Source organism: Arachis duranensis, chromosome 8 (assembly GCF_000817695.3).
Source record: "Arachis duranensis cultivar V14167 chromosome 8, aradu.V14167.gnm2.J7QH, whole genome shotgun sequence".
Lineage (NCBI taxonomy): Eukaryota > Viridiplantae > Streptophyta > Magnoliopsida > Fabales > Fabaceae > Arachis > Arachis duranensis.
In genome coordinates this window covers 39,602,152-39,621,001 of record NC_029779.3, presented here as the reverse complement: position 1 = coordinate 39,621,001, position 18,850 = coordinate 39,602,152, and the positions used below count along the sequence as shown (strand labels likewise).

Sequence of the window (18,850 nt, the reverse complement as noted above, 5' to 3'; positions counted from 1 at the left end):
TTTAAAACACACAAGTCTGCGTGATATTATTGATAGAGGATATAATATATGCAAGCATAGTAAAAATGGGTGAGCATATTAAGAACGATGGGTATAGAAACCGAAGATGGCAGAACAATCAGAGTTTCCCCTGTTCTTGAAGTTGCTCCTGTGAAAGGTCATAAATCCACAAGAGGAAAAAGAAATCAGCAGAACCACTCAAGAAGGAAAACAAAAAAGGATAGGAAGAAGGTTATAAGTGATGACAGAAGAGACAGATATAATTAGTGCTAGTGCACAATTCTTTACAGATACGACAACACATGATTAAATTGTATAATGTTTTGGAGACCATAATTTGGGAACTATACGGAGCCATAACTTGCTGGTGTTTGGCTTTATTTTAAGGAGCCACTCAGATAAAGACGCTGAAAATGTCTTTTTATTAAGATGTTTTTTAATAATTAAAATTTAACACATATAATCGATTAAATCGTGTTATTTTTGTCAAAATTAGACTAGACAAATTGATTTGACCGAAAAATGATGAATCAAATCTTGAACTGGTCTAAATTAATATTAATTTTTATAGAAAATGACTACAATACCTTATTATAAAAAAAATGATTAAAATAATGTAATAAATATATAATTATAGAGGTTACATATATAAAATCAATTATATTAGTTGTATATCAAAATCAATTACCAATATAGAATCCACTTTGAAATATAAAATATACATTAAAAATAAATTAAATTACATATATATTTATACATAAATACTTTATGGTTGATTTTAGTGTGTAAAAAGCATTTTTGATATACAATTATCGATATTAAGTTAAATAAGATAATTTTATATTACTGTCTCCCTATTAATCTATCATTATTCGTTAAATTATTATGGAAAAAGTCTAAGGGTCAGCACTTTTATCACAATCTGACTAGCACTTAGTCAGCAAAAGGAAAATAACTAATTTTTTACCATTAGATAAAATTCCACACTATAAAAAACGCTAATTGATGGCTACAAATCACAAAATCGACTGACCTTTAGCACTCATTGTTATTAAGCATTAAACATTTAATATGAAAATTCAAGAAACAGGAGCACAAACCTCAGTAACAAAGAAAGCATGAAAACCATATGGAACTCTCGCTGGCAACTCAACAATCGCAACGGGATCTGATGACATTGTTTTCGCATCGATGACATGTGCATATGAGTTTCTGCATTATTTGATGTTAGAATTTTTCTTAGACTTTATTCTTTTCACAAAGATGAGTTGACAACAACAATAAGTAGTACTTGAGATAAAGAGAGATAAAATAATAGCAACAAAGTGAAATTGAAGAAGAGAGTGTAAAGTTATACTTAGTATTCTCATCATGCACATAGAAGATCAAGTATCCATCATCTTCTTCACAAGGAGTACCAAGCACTCGAGGAACAAAGATAGCCTCCGAACCGAATCTCCCTGGCCCTAAGGCATAGATACCCTCAACATTTCCTCCAACTTCAAGCTTTGTTTTTCCTGACTCAGGTTCAGAATGTAAATCAAATTTAACAATTCCTGTAATTTTTGCCATGCTGCTTAATATGGTCCCATATACATAACGCTGCTTCCTGTGTTTGAAAATGTAGATCGTCGATACAAGTTAGAACGTAAATAATAGAGTAAACACCCAATGCAGTCCTTAATCATTTTTTCTAATGTATAACTTAGAACTTGGCCCCCAACCACATAAAAATGTAAAAGCAAAATGATTATCAATTTTGATTTGGAAGATGATTCAGATATTACAAGTTCAGTTCCTAGATTTCACTAATTTTCCTAACTAAGACTTACCTGCCAGTGTAGCTTTCATTGACCCTGGGAAAATCTACACTAGGTTCTGATAGTTTCTTCTGGGAAGCTTGACCACTTTTCATGTTGAATCTCATTTCATACCTGAAAAAGAGTAGTCAACGTAAGAGAAACTAGAAATCAACCAGTATATCCCTCCTTTCACTGAACATAGGACGAGTTCTTATACAGCTGATTGGTTAAACTTCCAATTGTTTCCTTGACAGCACCACCGCCCTCGTCCAAATCTACATCTTCAAGGCGGCATGTGATCAAAACAACTTCATCTTCCTCTTCCCAAGCATTTGCTGAAACAAAAAGTCACTCAATAAAAGCACATTTTTTAAGGAGAAATATGGACATTTGAACACACCATTGTGGAATATGAAGCAATTTGGAAGCTCAAACCATCTAATTTGCTGCTCATCCTTTGCATAACGAGGCAAGACACCAAACCGTGCTTTCTTTGTTGAATCATATTGGAATATCAATTTTTTTTCCTTCACCATGTCCTGAAAAATAGAGCAGGTCTTTTTTTTTCACATAAAATCTCAAGATGTGGACCACCAGGGGGGTAGGATCTGCCATTACAGTTTTGCCACTATGAATTTTATGGAGGGCCTCAAAGATGATTGATATATGGGTGTAGAATTGTCCAATATCTTATATCATTCCTACTATTTCAGCTTGAGTTTCAAATTGATTGATAGTTCCACATTATATTCAGAAAATAAATAATAATTTAAGGGTATTATTGTCTACATAACAAATTTTTGGTCCTTAAATATAATTTAAATAGGACATTTTTACTTGTTCTAATATACCTGGTCTCCTATATTAATTAATATGTGTCAATGATCCATACAGATAATTTTCCTTTATTTTGTAATTTATGCAACACTAAAACGCACATAAGCTAGAGAGTGACTATTAAGGTAGAAACTCGCATGCAGTTGTCTCTATGTGAGGTTGATAGTTAAAGATCGTTAGATGACAATTTAGTGAAACATGTCAAATTATCTAACGATTCTTAATTATCAACTTCAGATGAAGACAACTGTATCTGAATAAGTAAAGAAGAGTGAAGGGTTTTGCAGCCAAACTGACTAGTAATGAATAAATAAGGGTAGTGTTTAGTGTGTTCATGGAAAGGGGGAAGCAGGCCTTAGTGGGAAAAGAAGAAAAACTTCAAGAACCAAATATCCTACAAAGATAAGTAGATTGACTTAGTTTATCAGATTGTAAGAACAGTACCTTTGGCCTAAAATACAGAGGAAGATCCATAAATATTGCATAATTTTCTGTGATGGCAAAATCATGCATCATGACGGGTTCTGATATCGTTATAGGTACAGCATCATGCATAAAACCATCCTTTGAAATCACTCTGTAAGTGACATATGGTGGAGTTTGCGAATAGCCAAATGTAAACATCTCTCCTGCATACAAAAGCATACCAGGTTAGAATGATAGCTTCAATCAACTCAATAAACTTGAGTTCTTACTTGAAGAATTCTTCACCAGTAAATGGGTCAACTTTGGGATGTGCAGTGAAGGAATGGTCCAATCTCTTGTCGTAGTCCATCAAGCCGAGAGTCTGCAGATCTCCATCCTCAAAAACTTTAATAGCATCTACAAAATTCAAGATGAGACTACTTCAGGCCTACATAAAACAGGTTCATCCGTAAAGGCTCCTTACTAAGTAAGGAGTGTTGCACTCCTTGTTAATTAAACAAATCTTAACTCTTCATTTATTATGTTTTATATCAACAGCTCATATTTAGAGTTTGGAATTCAAGATTTAAAGTTTCAAATTTAGGTTTAGGATTTAGAATTTAGGGTGTAGAGTTTAAACAGCGCTGCAATCCTTACTTTCTCCAGAGCGCATTAGCATTTGCCTATAAAAAGAAATATATCTTAATAATACAATCACAAGATTAAGTAGATTTATAAATCAAGGAATTATTAGTTTGATTGAAGTTTCTCTAGGGAAGTGGTGGGAACATTGCGATTAACGGAATCTCGAAAGAGAGAAATAGTAGATGTTCTTACAGGGTTTATCTCCTTCATGGAGTGCTAGAAGATTCCCATGGTGATATATGAGAGCTGTGTTAGCTGGTAGAGATAGAATTAGAATATGAGAGAGAGTTACTTGATCCAGGATTAAACACATAATGTTCATTCACTAGAAAACTTTGCTGAAACATGTTTACCAGAAATTAGTAAGGTCAAGTCCAATATAAAACATGAAATCTCGAGTTTATAGTAGTTATTTTAGGTGTAACGAATTAAACCTTCAAACATGACATAAACTAAGATGTTCTTAGAATTGTGCTGAATAAATTTGAAAGATATCAAATTTTTCCAATGATCTTGAATTGAAAAATGAATTAGTAGATAGCATAAATTACCAGTTCCATGCCCATAAGAATCATCCAATACTTTCAATTTATATCTCAACATTTGTATGTTGACCATTAACAGTCCAAGCAGGCCCTTGAGATCTCCAATCTGAGATTTGACATATAAGAAGAAACATAAAGCTCTAAAATTCTCATTGTGCTTCTCCATGTAATGCATTTTCTTTTCATGTAATTTCAAAATATATACTTGATTATTGACTTATTGTTATTCCTAAGAGTGTGTATAAAGCCTATGAACATTAAAGCAGAACCTCAATTGTCCAAATATATACTTTAAACTATATTCCAATACTGATTATTGTTATACCTTCATAAATTTGGCACCACCAAAGTATTCTTCTTGTTTCAGACGAGAAGTTCTGACGAAACGGGAAACATATGTAGCTTTTCCGTCTTTGATGCGCAAACCATGAATCATACTACATAAAATTATATTGGAGGATCAGCACAAAACTTTGAACCCTATATATTATCATTATGCAATGGAAAATTAGTTACAGACCCGTCTCCGTCAAACCTGCAAACAAAAGATGAAATGAAGCATAAGAACAACTCAATCTCAAGCAGAAATATATTGTACCTTCCGTTGGAAAGTTAAAAGGAGAAAAAGAAAATGACAAATTGACAGAATACATTGATCAACAAAACTTTCTTTCGCTTATTTATAGGAGGATCTCATCATATATTCTTCATGGTGTCTGCTTGGTGCATTCATTCACATGAAATTTAAGTCACAGAAAGAAACAGAAATTTTACCAGTGATATCCAGCCACAGGAGCAAACTTTGGATTAGGTCCAACTCTGACAAATTCTCCATTCAAGCAATCCTGGAATACATTTCAAACAGCAGGTCAAAAGTCACAGAGTCTGTTATAGAAACTTTATCTTACTCACTGACTAGTGATGATGAAATTGTCCAAAACCATAAGTACCAAAGGATACAGAAATACTTCTCATGATCAGGGTCAGCAGATTCAAATGAGGCAAAAGGAGGCATAACTAACTTTAATGTATAAACAAAGAGAAGCTCCAATGCCCATATATCAAGTATAGATTCTTCATATCTATTAAGTAATATATTCATGTCTACAACTTTATATGGCCAATTATTGTTATTAGTCCAAAAACATTCCAAGCACATTAGATAATTTACCACATAAAGTTAATGGTATCTGACAAAATTTGAAAATAAACTTAGTAATGATCATCTCAGACGTCCAGATTCATTGATAAGAATGCAACTGCTTCAGCCTTCAGTTTTTACTATAGTAATTTGCTAAATGTTAGAGAGTCATTCATGTGACTCTTCCTATCAGCTTTTGGGAGAAGTGGTTTTATGACACTAATTAATAATTGAGTTATGTTACTTGTACACTAAAATCAGTCAACAAAATATGTTGGAATATAAATACACATTAAAAATAAATTAAACCACACATATATTTATACATAAATACATTGATGGCTGATTTTAGTGGCTAATTTTGGTGTACAAATAGTATTTTTGTTAATAATTATAGCTTCAAGCTTTTCATTTTTTCAAAATGCATTTCAGAATCGCCAAACGCTTTGTTGGAAATAGCAGTTCAATCGATTTGTTGGTCAAGACTTTCACAAGTCAACAAAAGCAAGACCTTTCCTTTATAGAGAGAGATAGAGAGAGAGAGAAGAAGAAGAAGAAGGAGGAAATGGGCAAGTGTATTACTGACCGGGAGGTATCCTGTAACAGGGAGGTTGTTAGTGGGAGGGGTCTCAAGAAGCACAGGACCAAAATTGCCGTTGAGATATTGTTGTGGAAGTGAAGGGTCATGGAACAACTTGACCACAATCTTCTCCAACAAGTCTACCACTTTAGATGCCAACCCTTTGCTTGGTTTGGGTTCCACCTTCACTATCCCCTCTACTTCTTTTCCATTAATCAATTTCTCACCCTCGTCGCCCATTGCCTCTGCTTTAACTCTCAAACAAAAGCCTTTGAGCTTTTAAGTTACGTGGTTGTGCATGTGGGTCGTAACTCGTAGATTTATCAATGATTCATTGATTTGTGGCATGTGGTTCAGTGTTGGAGTTGCTGGCACAGAAATTGCCACGTTGAAGATGCGAAAGTGGATACTGAACTTGGTGCATATGGTTCGGTGTTGGAGTTGTTGCCACAAAATAGTTGCCATACTATCCAGTATCCAACCCACACCACCTAAGTACCCATTACTACGTTAACTCATTTTCTTGCAAAATTAGCGGGAGATGAAAACGGGTAATCCGTTATGATGAACCTCTTCAACAAGGCTTCTTTGCAGAAAAAGGATAAAGTTTTACTTCGAAAAATATTAATCATTATTATTAAATTTTTTGTATTTATCTATACTATTCTATACATCTTGTATTTACCACCTAATCAGCCAAAGATGAAGTTCTATTTAAAAACTTATCGTAAATGGGTTATTGTATGTATAAAATGAAATTCAAAATTTTTATACTTGTTTTATCACTCGACCAATTCAAATTATTACTTTTAAGAACAAAACATTTTTTAAAAATTATTGCACTTCCTTTTTTTTTCGAAATACATTAATATTTGCAAAAAATGAAAAAAACAAAAAACTTATTATATCAAATTAGAAATTCTATATATTATGTATGTTTACTCATCAACGATAAAAGAGTTTTTTGGAATGAGTGCCTCAATATTTTTTACAAATGTAGAAATCAAAGTTTGCTATTTTGCATATTAGAGAAATTTTTTAACAATTTAGTTTTAGAGCATGAACAGATTACTATAAAGATATTCTATAGTGAAAATTCAATAAAAATTAGTTATTGTAGCGAAATAAAGACTAAAAAAATAAGATATATATTAAATTGGTCTTTAAAGAATTTCGCATTGAATATTTTTGTTTCTAAAACAAATTTATTACATTAAAATTTCTGAACTTTACCAATACACTTTTGATGATCTATTTGTCCAAGTGAAAACGAATCTGACTATTGTAAGAATTTATATGTCTTATTTTTATAAAATTCAGGAACTTAAATGTAATATAATTTTTTTAGGAATGAAAATGTCCGACACAAAATTTCTTAGAGACATATTTAAATATATATTAAACAAAAAACAAAAAGAATAAGATAACTCTATCATTGATATTAGCAATTGTGTTACATAAAACACCCAAAGGAATAACAGATTTAGTCATATAGTTCTAGATTACAGAAATATTCAAGATTCAGCATTCTGCAACTCCTTCGACATCTAAAAGAAAGGAATTAATTCAGGCCAGAAGAGGCACGGGAACTAAGAGCAATAGTTCTACGTTCAAATATTTTGATCACCTAATAGTGATCAAAATGACAAGCTCCGACATATCAAGAAAATTATTTGCAGAGATAGAAAATGGCTACTATGCCTTGCCTCCATGATTTGCAGTGATAGAAGTTTGGGCTTATAAATCTAGCTTATGTACAATCCCCACCGAATTCATGAGCTTACCAGCAATAAACATGAAATAGCAGCCTTATCAATCTCAACAAAATGCATGTAGCCAGACATGTGACTGTGAGATAAATTGGCCTTCCTGATCACTAACAAGTATGCTAGCCTTTATTCAACTTCCACTGCAGCCTTGTCGCAAGCAGCTTTGTTGGTGTAAGGTCACTAGGGACGTCAGTAATTTTAAGTGATCCTGTATTAGTTGCGTAAACAATATTAGCAAGAGCCTTGTACTCCTAAAATATCGCCTAAATATGCAAGAACTGCAATATGAAAGATGAAACAGTTGCTAAATGCTATAACTTGTAGGTCTGTTAAAAAGGTTTTTATATTTGTTTATTTACAACTGACAAGATTTCATACACCAACTGAACAGTTTGAGTAGACAAGATATATACTTTTCTTTATATACAACAACAATAACAACAACAACAAAGTTTTCTACTAAGTAGGGTCGGCTACATATATCAAACGACGCAATTATGTATTGTCTGTACTGAGACCATTCATACATAGATCTCTTGAGTCTTGACTACCTCACGTATGGTTCTTTTGGATCTTCTTCTACCCCTACCACTTGTCTATCTTTCATCTGATCCACCATCCTAATTGGATGCTCTACCGATTTTCTCCTAACATGTCCCAACCACCTAAGACAAGATTCCACCATCTTTTCAATAATAGACACCACAATAACTTTCTCTCTTATATCATCATTCCTTTTTCTGTCCATATGTCTATGGTCACTCATTCTGCTAAGTATTCTCATTCAGCCACACTAAACTTATACTCACCCTTTGCTGCCCAACACTCCATTCCAAACAATGTTAAATAACAAAGGGAAGTCACTCCAACCCAAGGCAACCTTCCCCATGTTCTTTCGAATATATATAGAAGTTATCCAGCCAAGATAACCTACACAACATGCGACAAAACAGAACATTTCAACAAGTAGTATCTTGCGTTGGGGCAAAATGCAACCCATATAAATGTACTCATAAGACTGTTGTCACTTCAAAGGACCAATAACATACCAAGAAACTAGAAAATGCAATACTACATTACATTCTATTTGAAATTGCAATGTTTATAACGCCGACAATACGCACCAAAACATGGAGAAGTTATCTTTTCAAATTTTGAGAAAATGCTGAAGCATCACTATAATAACAAAATAGAGAAACAAAAGAGGTTGCCAAAGATCCATAGTTCCTAAAGCCTAAAAAATAGGCAGCCCGGTGCACAAGCATCCCGCGTTAATGCAAGGTCCGGAAAAGGGCCGAACCTAAAGGGTATAATGTATGCAGTCTAACCTGATAATTACATCAGTGACTGTTTCCACGGCTTGAACCCATGACCTTGAAATCACACGAAGACAACTCAATCATGGATCCAAGGCTCCCTTTCTTACTTCCCAGAGCCTAAAGGATGAATATTTATCAAATAACAATCTAAGCGCCAGGGTTATTGGCACAACGTAAAATTGCAAAATATATACCACACTATTGACAAAATAGTATTCTAGACTAAGACTTCACAAAACTAATACATAGATTGTTACAGAAGTCATATATAAGCTCCAAAAGACCAAAATAATCATCAACAAAGGTCTAACAAAAGGCACAAAGTCTTAAAATACTAGCAAATAGCAAGTAATATTCTCATCAAGGACGTGATAAGACTATAAGAAAAAGAGATAGAGAAATAAAATCTGGGGGAAAAGAAAACACTACACTAACACATTTTTCTCCAAGAAAAGACTTATAGGCAAAGAAGAAATGTCATCGATCCCCACAAACATTGTTCGTAGATATTTATTTCAAACTTTTGGCAAAGAAATGCACCATTTTGTGAATAGGTCCATATTTTTGTGTTTTATTCTTTTTAATGAGAAAATGCACCATTTGGGGCATGACTTTTTCAAAAGAAAAAAAAAAGCAAGTGCACCATTTTGAAGGCTTAAAACAAGAACGCGAATATTGCATCGAATCTTCTTCACCCGTTTTTTGCAACCCAAATACCAAAAGTTGCAGCACAAATGGAATCATTGCCAGAGCTGTGACTTGCAATTCCAGATCGTATTGTACGATTCAGGACATTTAATCGAATGATTGCCAAACATGTCTTATTCAAGCCATCGATTTGAATTGCGTAGCTTGAGACTCGAATCTACTCGCACGATTCATGATTCAGAATCTTCATTTTGACTACCATGCTAAGCACAATCCCTTTGTGTTCTAATTCTGGAATGTTTACTAATTACCAGTATTCTAACACTACTCCTCAATGTCCTTCAGAAGTATCTAAGATAAAAGGGAAATTCCATTCAAGTATGGCAGATTGGCAGCATGCCCATCCTATGGGTCCTGTTGACAAATGCCCTATTAACTCATAATTATGGTTATATACCAGAAATTATTTAAATCATTTAGTTCAACGGTTCTTACAATGTACAGCTAATTGTACAACCGTTTTTTGTGTCGTTCTATTTTTATTAGGTGTTCTTTCGAGCAATAAGCACAGTCTATCCTAACTATCTCTAAACTGTAGTTTCAGACAATGACAATTTACATCGTAGACCTATGTCACCATACTATATCTAACACTTTGCACTGATTAAAATCCTCAACTTACAAGTTACAAGTAGCACAGTCTTATAAACACCACATGGAAATTAAACCTAGCAAGAGTCATGCAATTGCTCAAATGTCAAATCCCTAAAACAAGACACATGTATAAATCAGTAGCTCCTTTATTATGGAGTATGGACTACAGTTTCAGAAGAACAAGTCAGCCTATTCGTTAAAGAACTACAACAGCAGTAAAAGAGCAATCCAGTCCACAAACCTTCAACCTTGTGGAATCGGTGCAGCCCAATCCCCACAACTGCACTAATAACAGGAAATGTAGCACCATCAATAAAATCACAGAAAAGCAGGTGCTGAAGATCCATAATTCCTAAACCGTAAAGGATGAGTATTTATCAATAACAATGTAAGCACAATCCCTTCGAGTTCTAATTCTAGAATGTCAACTAACTACCTAAATTCTAAAACCACACAATGTCCTTCAGAAATATAAGTTGATATGGAAAAGCCATAGAGCCAAGATCATCCTCTAACAAGTAAAACAGCACTAATAACAGGAAATGAAGCATTTTAAATCACTAACACTCAACCAATGCATATATATGGCTATTCATGTCATAATAATATAAAACATAAAACACATCAAGGCAAGATAAAAGCTCACTTCATCAGTGCAATCCATGCAACCCAATCCAATCCGGAGGAGGCCAGAACAACTTGGAAATGCTAGGGTAATCAGACAAAGGCGAAATCCTCCCTTTATCCAAGTGAAACACACCCAACCCGCTCTCCAGCGCATTCACGTTGAAAGTATCATCCCTAAACACCACACAATCCCCTCCATCAATACCCAAATCCGACGCGGAAGCCGAGAATGCGCAATCATCCCCTAAGAACAGAACTCTATCTCCCAAACTCCCCACCTCGACCCACCTCCTCTCCATTTCCTCCAACCTATAAACCTCAAACCTCACAGCCCTCTCACAACCAAGCTCGTAGATCTCATCCTCATCATCATCATCAAAACCCCCCAATTCACAAAGATAATCAGAGGACAAGTACTTGTCCACCAAGAACAATTCACTCTCGCACGCAACCAGGAACTTCTTGTCACCGCCAAAGACCGGGTCAGCGACCGGGGTGAGACTCAAGTCAAGGCCAACGATCACGGTCCGGCCGGTGCTGTCAACGGCGAATAGGCTGCCCTTGTGGACGCAGACGTCGTCGTACGGCGTCAGCATGTCGGGGATTATAGTCCAGTCAGGGTGCCCGGACCGGAAGAGGGCGAGCCTTCCGGATATGTGGATCGTGAGGAGGGCAAAACCGTCTTTTCGGGAACCCAGCCAGGAGAAAACGACTTTCTCCATGTAGAGAGCGTTGAGGGAGGTGGGACACGTGTCAGCGAGGATGAACTCGTGTTCGATGTCAAAGACAGGGAGGTCGATTAGGTTTAATATTAAGTTAGAATTGGAATTGGATTTGATTGGGAAACGGGAGAGAGGGTGGAAGAGGAGGGTGTGACCATGGGTGTCTTGGCCGATTTTGATGAGCCAGGAACGGTGTGGGGTTTGGTGAGGTGGGTTGATGAGGAAGAGGGTGCGTTTGGAGAGAGAAAAGATGGAAGGGGTGGCGGCGGTAGCGGAGGGGAAGGTGGGGAACTTGAGGGGTAGGTGGGTGGGGAGTGGGGAAGAGGAAGAGCGCCATGAGGAGCAGACAGATCGGAATCGGAGAAGGTAAAAGGGGCTGTCTATGAGTTCCGAGATTAGGCGGAGGAGTTCCTTTGGGAGTTCTGACCAGTCTGCCATCGCTGCTGATTTTCTAATTTCGCTCCAGGACCGGAAATGCTTTGTGGTCAGAAAGGAGAAAGCTCTACAACTACTTGCACAACTATGGTCCATACCATAGTTCGGAACCTGCCCAAAAATACATGACTCTTACAAATAATAAAAAATGTGGGGGCTTTTTAAAATAAAATAAATTTGACGATAAAATATATTTTTTCTTCTGAATATTTTTAAAAAATTTTAAAATTTTACTTAATATTTAATTTGATTCAAATTTATCCTAAATCATGCCAAAATCGGTTAACATGCAAGAGAGCAATTGGATCTCATAAATAACCAAGAAATGAATTTACGAACGGGTGAAGTAAAAAGTTTGAAAATCCTGATTTTTCAGCATGCATAAAATTAAGAACTAAGTGTGTGTTTGGATTACAATTTGCAAACGAGAATTTGCATAAAATTGATTTTGCAAACTTGATTTTGATCAAAAATAAGTTTGTGTTAAAATGATTTATGTTTGGTAATTTTTGTATCAAAATGAATTATAGTAAAATAAATGTTGTTTGCCTTATACCATTTAAAATCATTTTTAGATAAAAAATTATTAAAATAGACATCAACTTAAATTTTTTTTATATTATTCTATTATTTTAATTTACATATTTAAATACATCTTATTAGTTAATTTTATAATAAAATTAATATTTATTTACTAAAAGAAAAATAACATATAAAAATAGATAAAATATATTTTAAATAAAAATAAAAAATATAAATTATATATATATATAAGAATATTTAATCAAATATGTTATATTTTCTAAGTATTAAATGTTACTTTAGTATTTTTTACATCGTATTCTTATTCTAATACTCTCAATAATCTTATTCTTAATATTAATTTGGAGTCCAACGTTTATGATTTTATTATTATCTATGATTAATTTTTTATTTAATTTATCTTTTTTAATGGAATCATAATCTATATTATAAAAAATTACACTAAAACATAGTATACGAGAATTACAATTATAAAAGAGAATTATAAAAGAGAATATCGAGAATAATAAAAAAAATAAATATTTACTTTATAGTGATAGAAACAAATCTAAAAGTTCTTGATGATCTTTTTATATAATATATTTTTAGTATTTTTGGTACTCGTTTTTTAGCATGTTATAATTTTTTATTATTATTATTATTTACAGTTAATTTTTTGTTTAATTTACTTTACCTAATAGAATTAATAAATTATATTATAAAAAAGATAATAACAAACATAATACACAAAAATCACAATTATAAAAGTGTATAATGTCAAACAAATAGTTGAAAAAAATAAAAAATAGAAAATAGAAAATAGAACTCATATAAATAGAAATAACAAGAATTTTATAATTAATACAATAACATATGCAAGGGATAAAGTTGGTAAAAGGTAAACAAATTGTTAGTATCTATGGCTAAAAGCCAGTTAAGAAAGCGCAGAAACTACAAATAGTTGCTTCTTGTAAACGTGGTTTTGGCAGCAAAATGACTTCTGCGTTCATGAGAAAAAAATTTGCCAAACCAAAAGTTGAAGCTTTCAAAAAATTTTAACGTGCTTATTCTTTTCAAACGGGTTTTCCAAACACACCCAATCTCTATAATGGCCCTCCAGATTTACCTCGTACACCGATTTAGCCTCTGAGATTTCAATTGCACTATTTATGTCCTCTAGATTGCGATCCAGGCAATATAATGGTCCTTCAGTGAATTTCTGTCGTGACTCAGCGACGGTCTTGCTTATGTGACACAGCCACTGCCACGTTGGACGTCAGAGTGTATAGATGACGTGGATTGTGTTGTAAAATTTTTCTGTCTTCATGTTTAAACCCTAAAATTTTGTTGGCCTCCCCTCAATATGGTTCTCTCCATCAACGTCTCCTTCTGCATCTGTTGTGTACACCAATAGCTGTCCCCATGAAAGGAACTGGGAGCCATGTTGCAGGAAGTTCCAACCGGTCATCGTCGACGGAGAACTGGAGGAGAAGCATAACGCGAAGCAGGCAGGGGCGGGTTCCGGACTGGTGCGGCTGTGGTTGTCGCCCGATGCTAAGGTGGTCAGGGACGGAAACGCATCCTTCATCGTCTCATAGCCTAGCTCTTTGAAGTAATTTTTCAGGTAGAATACATCCAACATGTCCACATCCAGATCACCCAAACAATGCTTATTGTCAGGTGTGTATGTCCATCTCCCATCCTTACCCCTCTCAAAATTTCCCCCATAATGAAACATTATGTCTAACACTCAGGCGTCCATCTACAACATAACAGAGGAAAAAATAAATTTAAGACGCATGCAACACAAAAACAACAAATAACACGCACATTATACACAGTCAGAGATTACCCCATGTTCTATTGAAAAGAAACAGAGCATCCATTACTGGTTTGAAGAAGAAAAAGACTAAAACCCTAACAACATATGGATTCTAACACAAACTAGATGCATCATGTTCAAATAACTTTAACAATTGGCCATATTAGGAATGAAAAATGATCCAGAAATTAAAAAAAAATAAAATAAAATTTGTACCTTGAAGCTAGATTAAACGGTTCCTCAGTCTACAGTTCAATGGTGAACCACAAACCTTCCCCCAAGTTCAGTACAGCAATGTTAAGAAACCAGGGAGCAGGCAACAGTGCCCTTGCCTTATGCCACTGTTCAGATTATGGAGGAGAAGACCAAGCATTGAGAGAGGTGAGAAAATATGGAGAAGACGTGACGAATGTCAAACCCTTTACCCAAGTAACTATTACACTCACTGTGATCAAAACGGCGACATTTGGGCTTTCAAACGTTTGCCCCATGAAACGATGTTGTTTCGAATGTCCAACGTGGCAGTGGCTGTGCCACATAAGCAAGGCCGTCGCTTAGTCACGCCAGAAATTCATCGAAGGACAATTATGGTGCCTGGATCGCAATCTGGAGGACATAAATAGTGCAATTGAAATCTCAGGGGCTAAATCGGTAAATGGGGTGAATCTGGGGGACCACTATGGGGATTTAGTCTAAAATTAATTTGGGTGGACAATTTATAAAACATTTTGATGTTAGAGTCAGTAGTACTTTTTTGGTGATATAGAACAAGTGTCTTTACCTATTGCATGTCCCTTTATATCTGTTCTATTGTGTATCCTTTCCTTTATACTTGTTCTTTGGAGTTGCCGTTTTCCTGGCCTCTAATTCTTTTATGTCGCGTTACTATTATCAAGATTTGACGGTTTCGACTTTAATGGTATAACCGTTATGACATTCTCGACTTATCTCATAACATCAGATTCTTACTTAATTGTTAGTCCATTATGATCTTATTTGCCTAAAACAGTACCCCCACTTCAGGTTTTTGGACCTTGGCCCTTTTATCAAGGGTATCTAAATTTATGAAGTTAGACCCGTTTTAAAATTGGGACTCTGGAAGTTTATTAAAAAAAACTAAACAGTTTTTTAATTTCTTCTAGAGCAGTTGTAATTCTCTCATTCTACAAACCATCAGTCCACTTTTTGATTTCTCTCTTCAACAATAAATACAATATTAACTTGAATTTAAATAACTTTTCATTTCGACTCTACCTTCCATTTGCTCTTTTCTCATTTTCCAGCTCACTGTTCATTAAAGGGGTAGGACAGGGTCTTGGCGGATTGGCAGCACCGCCACGCCCTCGACTCACAATGGCCTTTTTCCTAACTTTGAAGGGTACCAAAAGATTCAATCTTTATTGAAACTATAATGTCTCCTCACCGAAAATCTGAGTTTCCGGTGTGAATGCCAATGAACTCCTTAGTATCAATTTATTAATGATGCTATGGAATGAGCATCCTCTAGTTTTGAGGGACATCTTCATAAACGAGAAAGATGCTCGCAATGCTATTAGTAAACTTCTTGTCTTTCATATCCTTATTTCTTACTTTGGTGCATTTTTGGTTTCTCTATCTTATGGGTTCCCTTTTGCTTTATTTTCCAGTTGATATGGCTGGAGAACTTGCTGTCATTGTCGAAATGAAGAAGAGCTTGACAACCCATCCTCCAATTACGGCTAGTGGCAACAGAGTTTCCTCTTCCACCATTGTTAGTCGTCAACCACAACCTCGGAGGGTTGAAGAGAGTAGGGAAGGGCAAGGTCTCGAGGTCCACATCTTGGAAGGGGACTCTTGCACTAACTCCCCAGTCAGAAAAAAGCTAAAGAATGTTGGGTAAGATGATGATGCTGCTTCAGCCCCTACCTCCTTAAGGCATGTATTGGATAAGGGATTCCGAACTCTCGAATTTGTGGATCATCATTTTATGGACGAGGACACCAAGGCAATTCTTGCCAAGATGCCTCTAAAGGATACCCTTTCACGAGTTTAGAGGATGTTCTTGCGCTCTGTGACTTATGTCTGAGACGTAGATGTGGAGATCTCAAGTCTTCGCTCAGAGTTCATCTCAAAGGACAAAATGATTGCTGAGGCAAATATCAAAATTCAGAAGCTGAACAACTCAGTTACTGACCTTCAAGGTAAGCAAACTTCCTTGGAGAATGAGGTAAAGAGTTTGACAGAAGAAATAAGTTTTCGAGCTAATGAAGAAAATTAAAGAGCTCAATCTCTTTGTTAGAAAAGCTGAACAGGCGGCTGTTGATGGCATTTTTTATGCCGAGAAGAACATCCTTGACCAAATCAAATTGAAGGCTCCCAATTTGGACGTCTCCGAAGTCGATGTCTTTAAGAAGGTGCTGAATAAAAAGGTTGCTTAAATATTATGAGCATGATTTGTAACTTATTTTTCTAAGTACTTTGAACTTGGTAATTATGAACTGTGGTACTTTTGTGGCACCTTATCCCGTCTTTTCTTTGGGATTTAGCTTTATATGTTTCTGTTATATTCGGGATTAACTTATGACTGTTAACGTTTTATTGTTTCACTACTTGCTATATATCTTTCTTCGTCAGATTGTTTTATTTCAAACTTTAATTTCAATTTAATTTCAACTTTAAACGAATGAGGAAATATTTAACGCATAACATGAATTTATCATAGGATTCACAAAAGAAAATAATTAAAATGCTTATTTGAGGTATAAAGTCGCAAAGAAAATTCCTTTGGCCGAATACAAGTGGGGCCTCATTAAAAACCTAGATTCCTAGGAAAAAAGTGCCTTTATTTTACTTAACAAAGAAAAATAAAGGAAAATTTCCAAAAACTTCCAACATTTTCTAAAATAATACCTTTTCAAATGGGTTGCGTTCCAACTGCTTGGAATTTCAGAACCATCCAAGGTTTCTAACTTATATGCGCTTTTTCCAGTACTTCTTTCACTCTGAAGGGTCCTTTCCAGGTTAGGGCTAGCTTACCTCATATTCCTGGTACCCCGGCATCGGCTTGCCTTAGAACTAGATCCCCCGCTTGAAAACTTCTAGGTCGGACCTTTGTATTGTACCTCTTGGCTACCCTTTGCTTCAGAGCTTACTTTACTAAATTAGCCATACACCTGACTTTGTCAATTTGGTCCAAGCTCTCATGAGTTGCCGAGGTTTGCAAAAGCATTCTTAGGCTTGACTCCCCGAGTTCTACCAGAATTACCGCCTCTTCGCCATAGGTAAGTCTGAAAGGTGTCTCGTTAGTAGTAGTGTGCACTTTAGTTTGGTATGACCACATCACCGACCATACCTCATCAGCCCAGGTGCTCATCCAATCTTTTCTTCAACCCATTCAAAATTACCTTATTGGCAGCATCAGTGTAATACCCTACCACATAGAGCTTTACACCTAGGATGTAAAACTGAGGTGGTGAGGTGCTACGACCTCTAAAAGTGTATATATATATATATATATGTAAACCAACAGATAAATATAAATCCTGTTTCTCCAAGTCAACCTCTAAGAGAGTAAGAGGGACAAAACATAATATATAAAATATGGAGAATCTATAAACATATTTAAACATAAACCAAATACAAACACCAAGTCCCAAGATAGTTCTTCGCTTTCAAGAGTCTTCAGAATGCTCAGTGTGGTGCCTCGCGTCCTACATCTGAAAACCATAATATATGTATGGAATGAGAATTGGGGATTCTCAGTTTGGTAAAGGTGTCCACGTACATAAGATATAAGGTCCCAGAAAAGCCAGAGGCAATCCTAGGACTCCGACACTCAGATATAAAGTTTAGAATTAAAGTTTAAAATCATAATACAAAGTGAGCTATCTAAGGTTCCCAAGTCTTACTCGATTCTACTTATTCCCTCATCTTTTCGCCTTCCTCCAATCCTCCAAAACTCCGGTGCACAGACAAGTAACACAGACAAAGCAAACACAAGTAGGATACAAATACAGCAGGTAGCAAATATAGCAAGTAAGCATAATAATCACATAGGCAAGCCCAATTAATGCATAATCAAATAAAACACACACATACATATGATGTATGCCTGTCCTATGGCTGATGAGTCTCATCTATCGATTATATAGCCAACTCGACATGTCCGGTAGCTAACCCGAACATTGTCCTTTTGAAAACTGGTGAGCGGTACAATATCACGATCCTCACCTGGTGAGTGATAAACTACCCCGATCCCCACCATCTGCGGGCGGTAAACCAACTCGATCCCCACATACATTTTCAATTGGAAAACAACACACACGGGGCGGTAAATAACCACGATCCCCACAAAACAATTTCATATCAAATTTGGTGGGCAGTAAATAACCACGATCC

The 18,850-nt window shown here is 35.4% G+C and overlaps 2 protein-coding genes across 6 annotated transcripts; both read right to left on the bottom strand.

The window, feature by feature from the left end:
- On the bottom strand, nt 1-6,384 carry LOC107462766 (carotenoid 9,10(9',10')-cleavage dioxygenase 1). The gene is made up of 14 exons (XM_016081405.3): nt 5,962-6,384; nt 5,009-5,079; nt 4,755-4,769; nt 4,560-4,671; nt 4,241-4,340; nt 3,882-3,944; nt 3,351-3,461; nt 3,084-3,268; nt 2,203-2,341; nt 2,020-2,137; nt 1,833-1,934; nt 1,358-1,609; nt 1,101-1,212; nt 1-148 (listed from the first exon to the last, which is right to left on the bottom strand). The coding sequence occupies exons 1-14, from the start codon at nt 6,193-6,195 to the stop codon at nt 119-121; spliced, it is 1,644 nt and encodes a 547-aa protein (XP_015936891.1). The 5' UTR covers nt 6,196-6,384; the 3' UTR covers nt 1-118.
- A 984-nt stretch (nt 6,385-7,368) lies between these two features.
- Nucleotides 7,369-12,248, bottom strand: LOC107462768 (F-box protein SKIP23). 5 transcript variants are annotated; one of them, XR_002366888.2, is made up of 3 exons: nt 10,992-12,248; nt 10,587-10,697; nt 7,369-7,932 (listed from the first exon to the last, which is right to left on the bottom strand). XR_002366888.2 is itself a non-coding variant. In XM_016081408.3 (3 exons), the coding sequence occupies exon 1, from the start codon at nt 12,223-12,225 to the stop codon at nt 10,996-10,998; it is 1,230 nt and encodes a 409-aa protein (XP_015936894.1). In that variant the 5' UTR covers nt 12,226-12,248; the 3' UTR covers nt 7,369-7,932; nt 10,587-10,630; nt 10,992-10,995. The 5 variants fall into 5 exon arrangements, 3 of the variants coding, with proteins under 3 accessions (XP_015936894.1, XP_020985227.1, XP_015936893.1); XR_001586843.3 differs by lacking the exon at nt 10,587-10,697 and adding an exon at nt 9,053-9,160; XM_016081408.3 differs by having other exon boundaries at nt 10,587-10,630.
- Between the last annotated feature and the right edge of the window lie 6,602 nt (nt 12,249-18,850).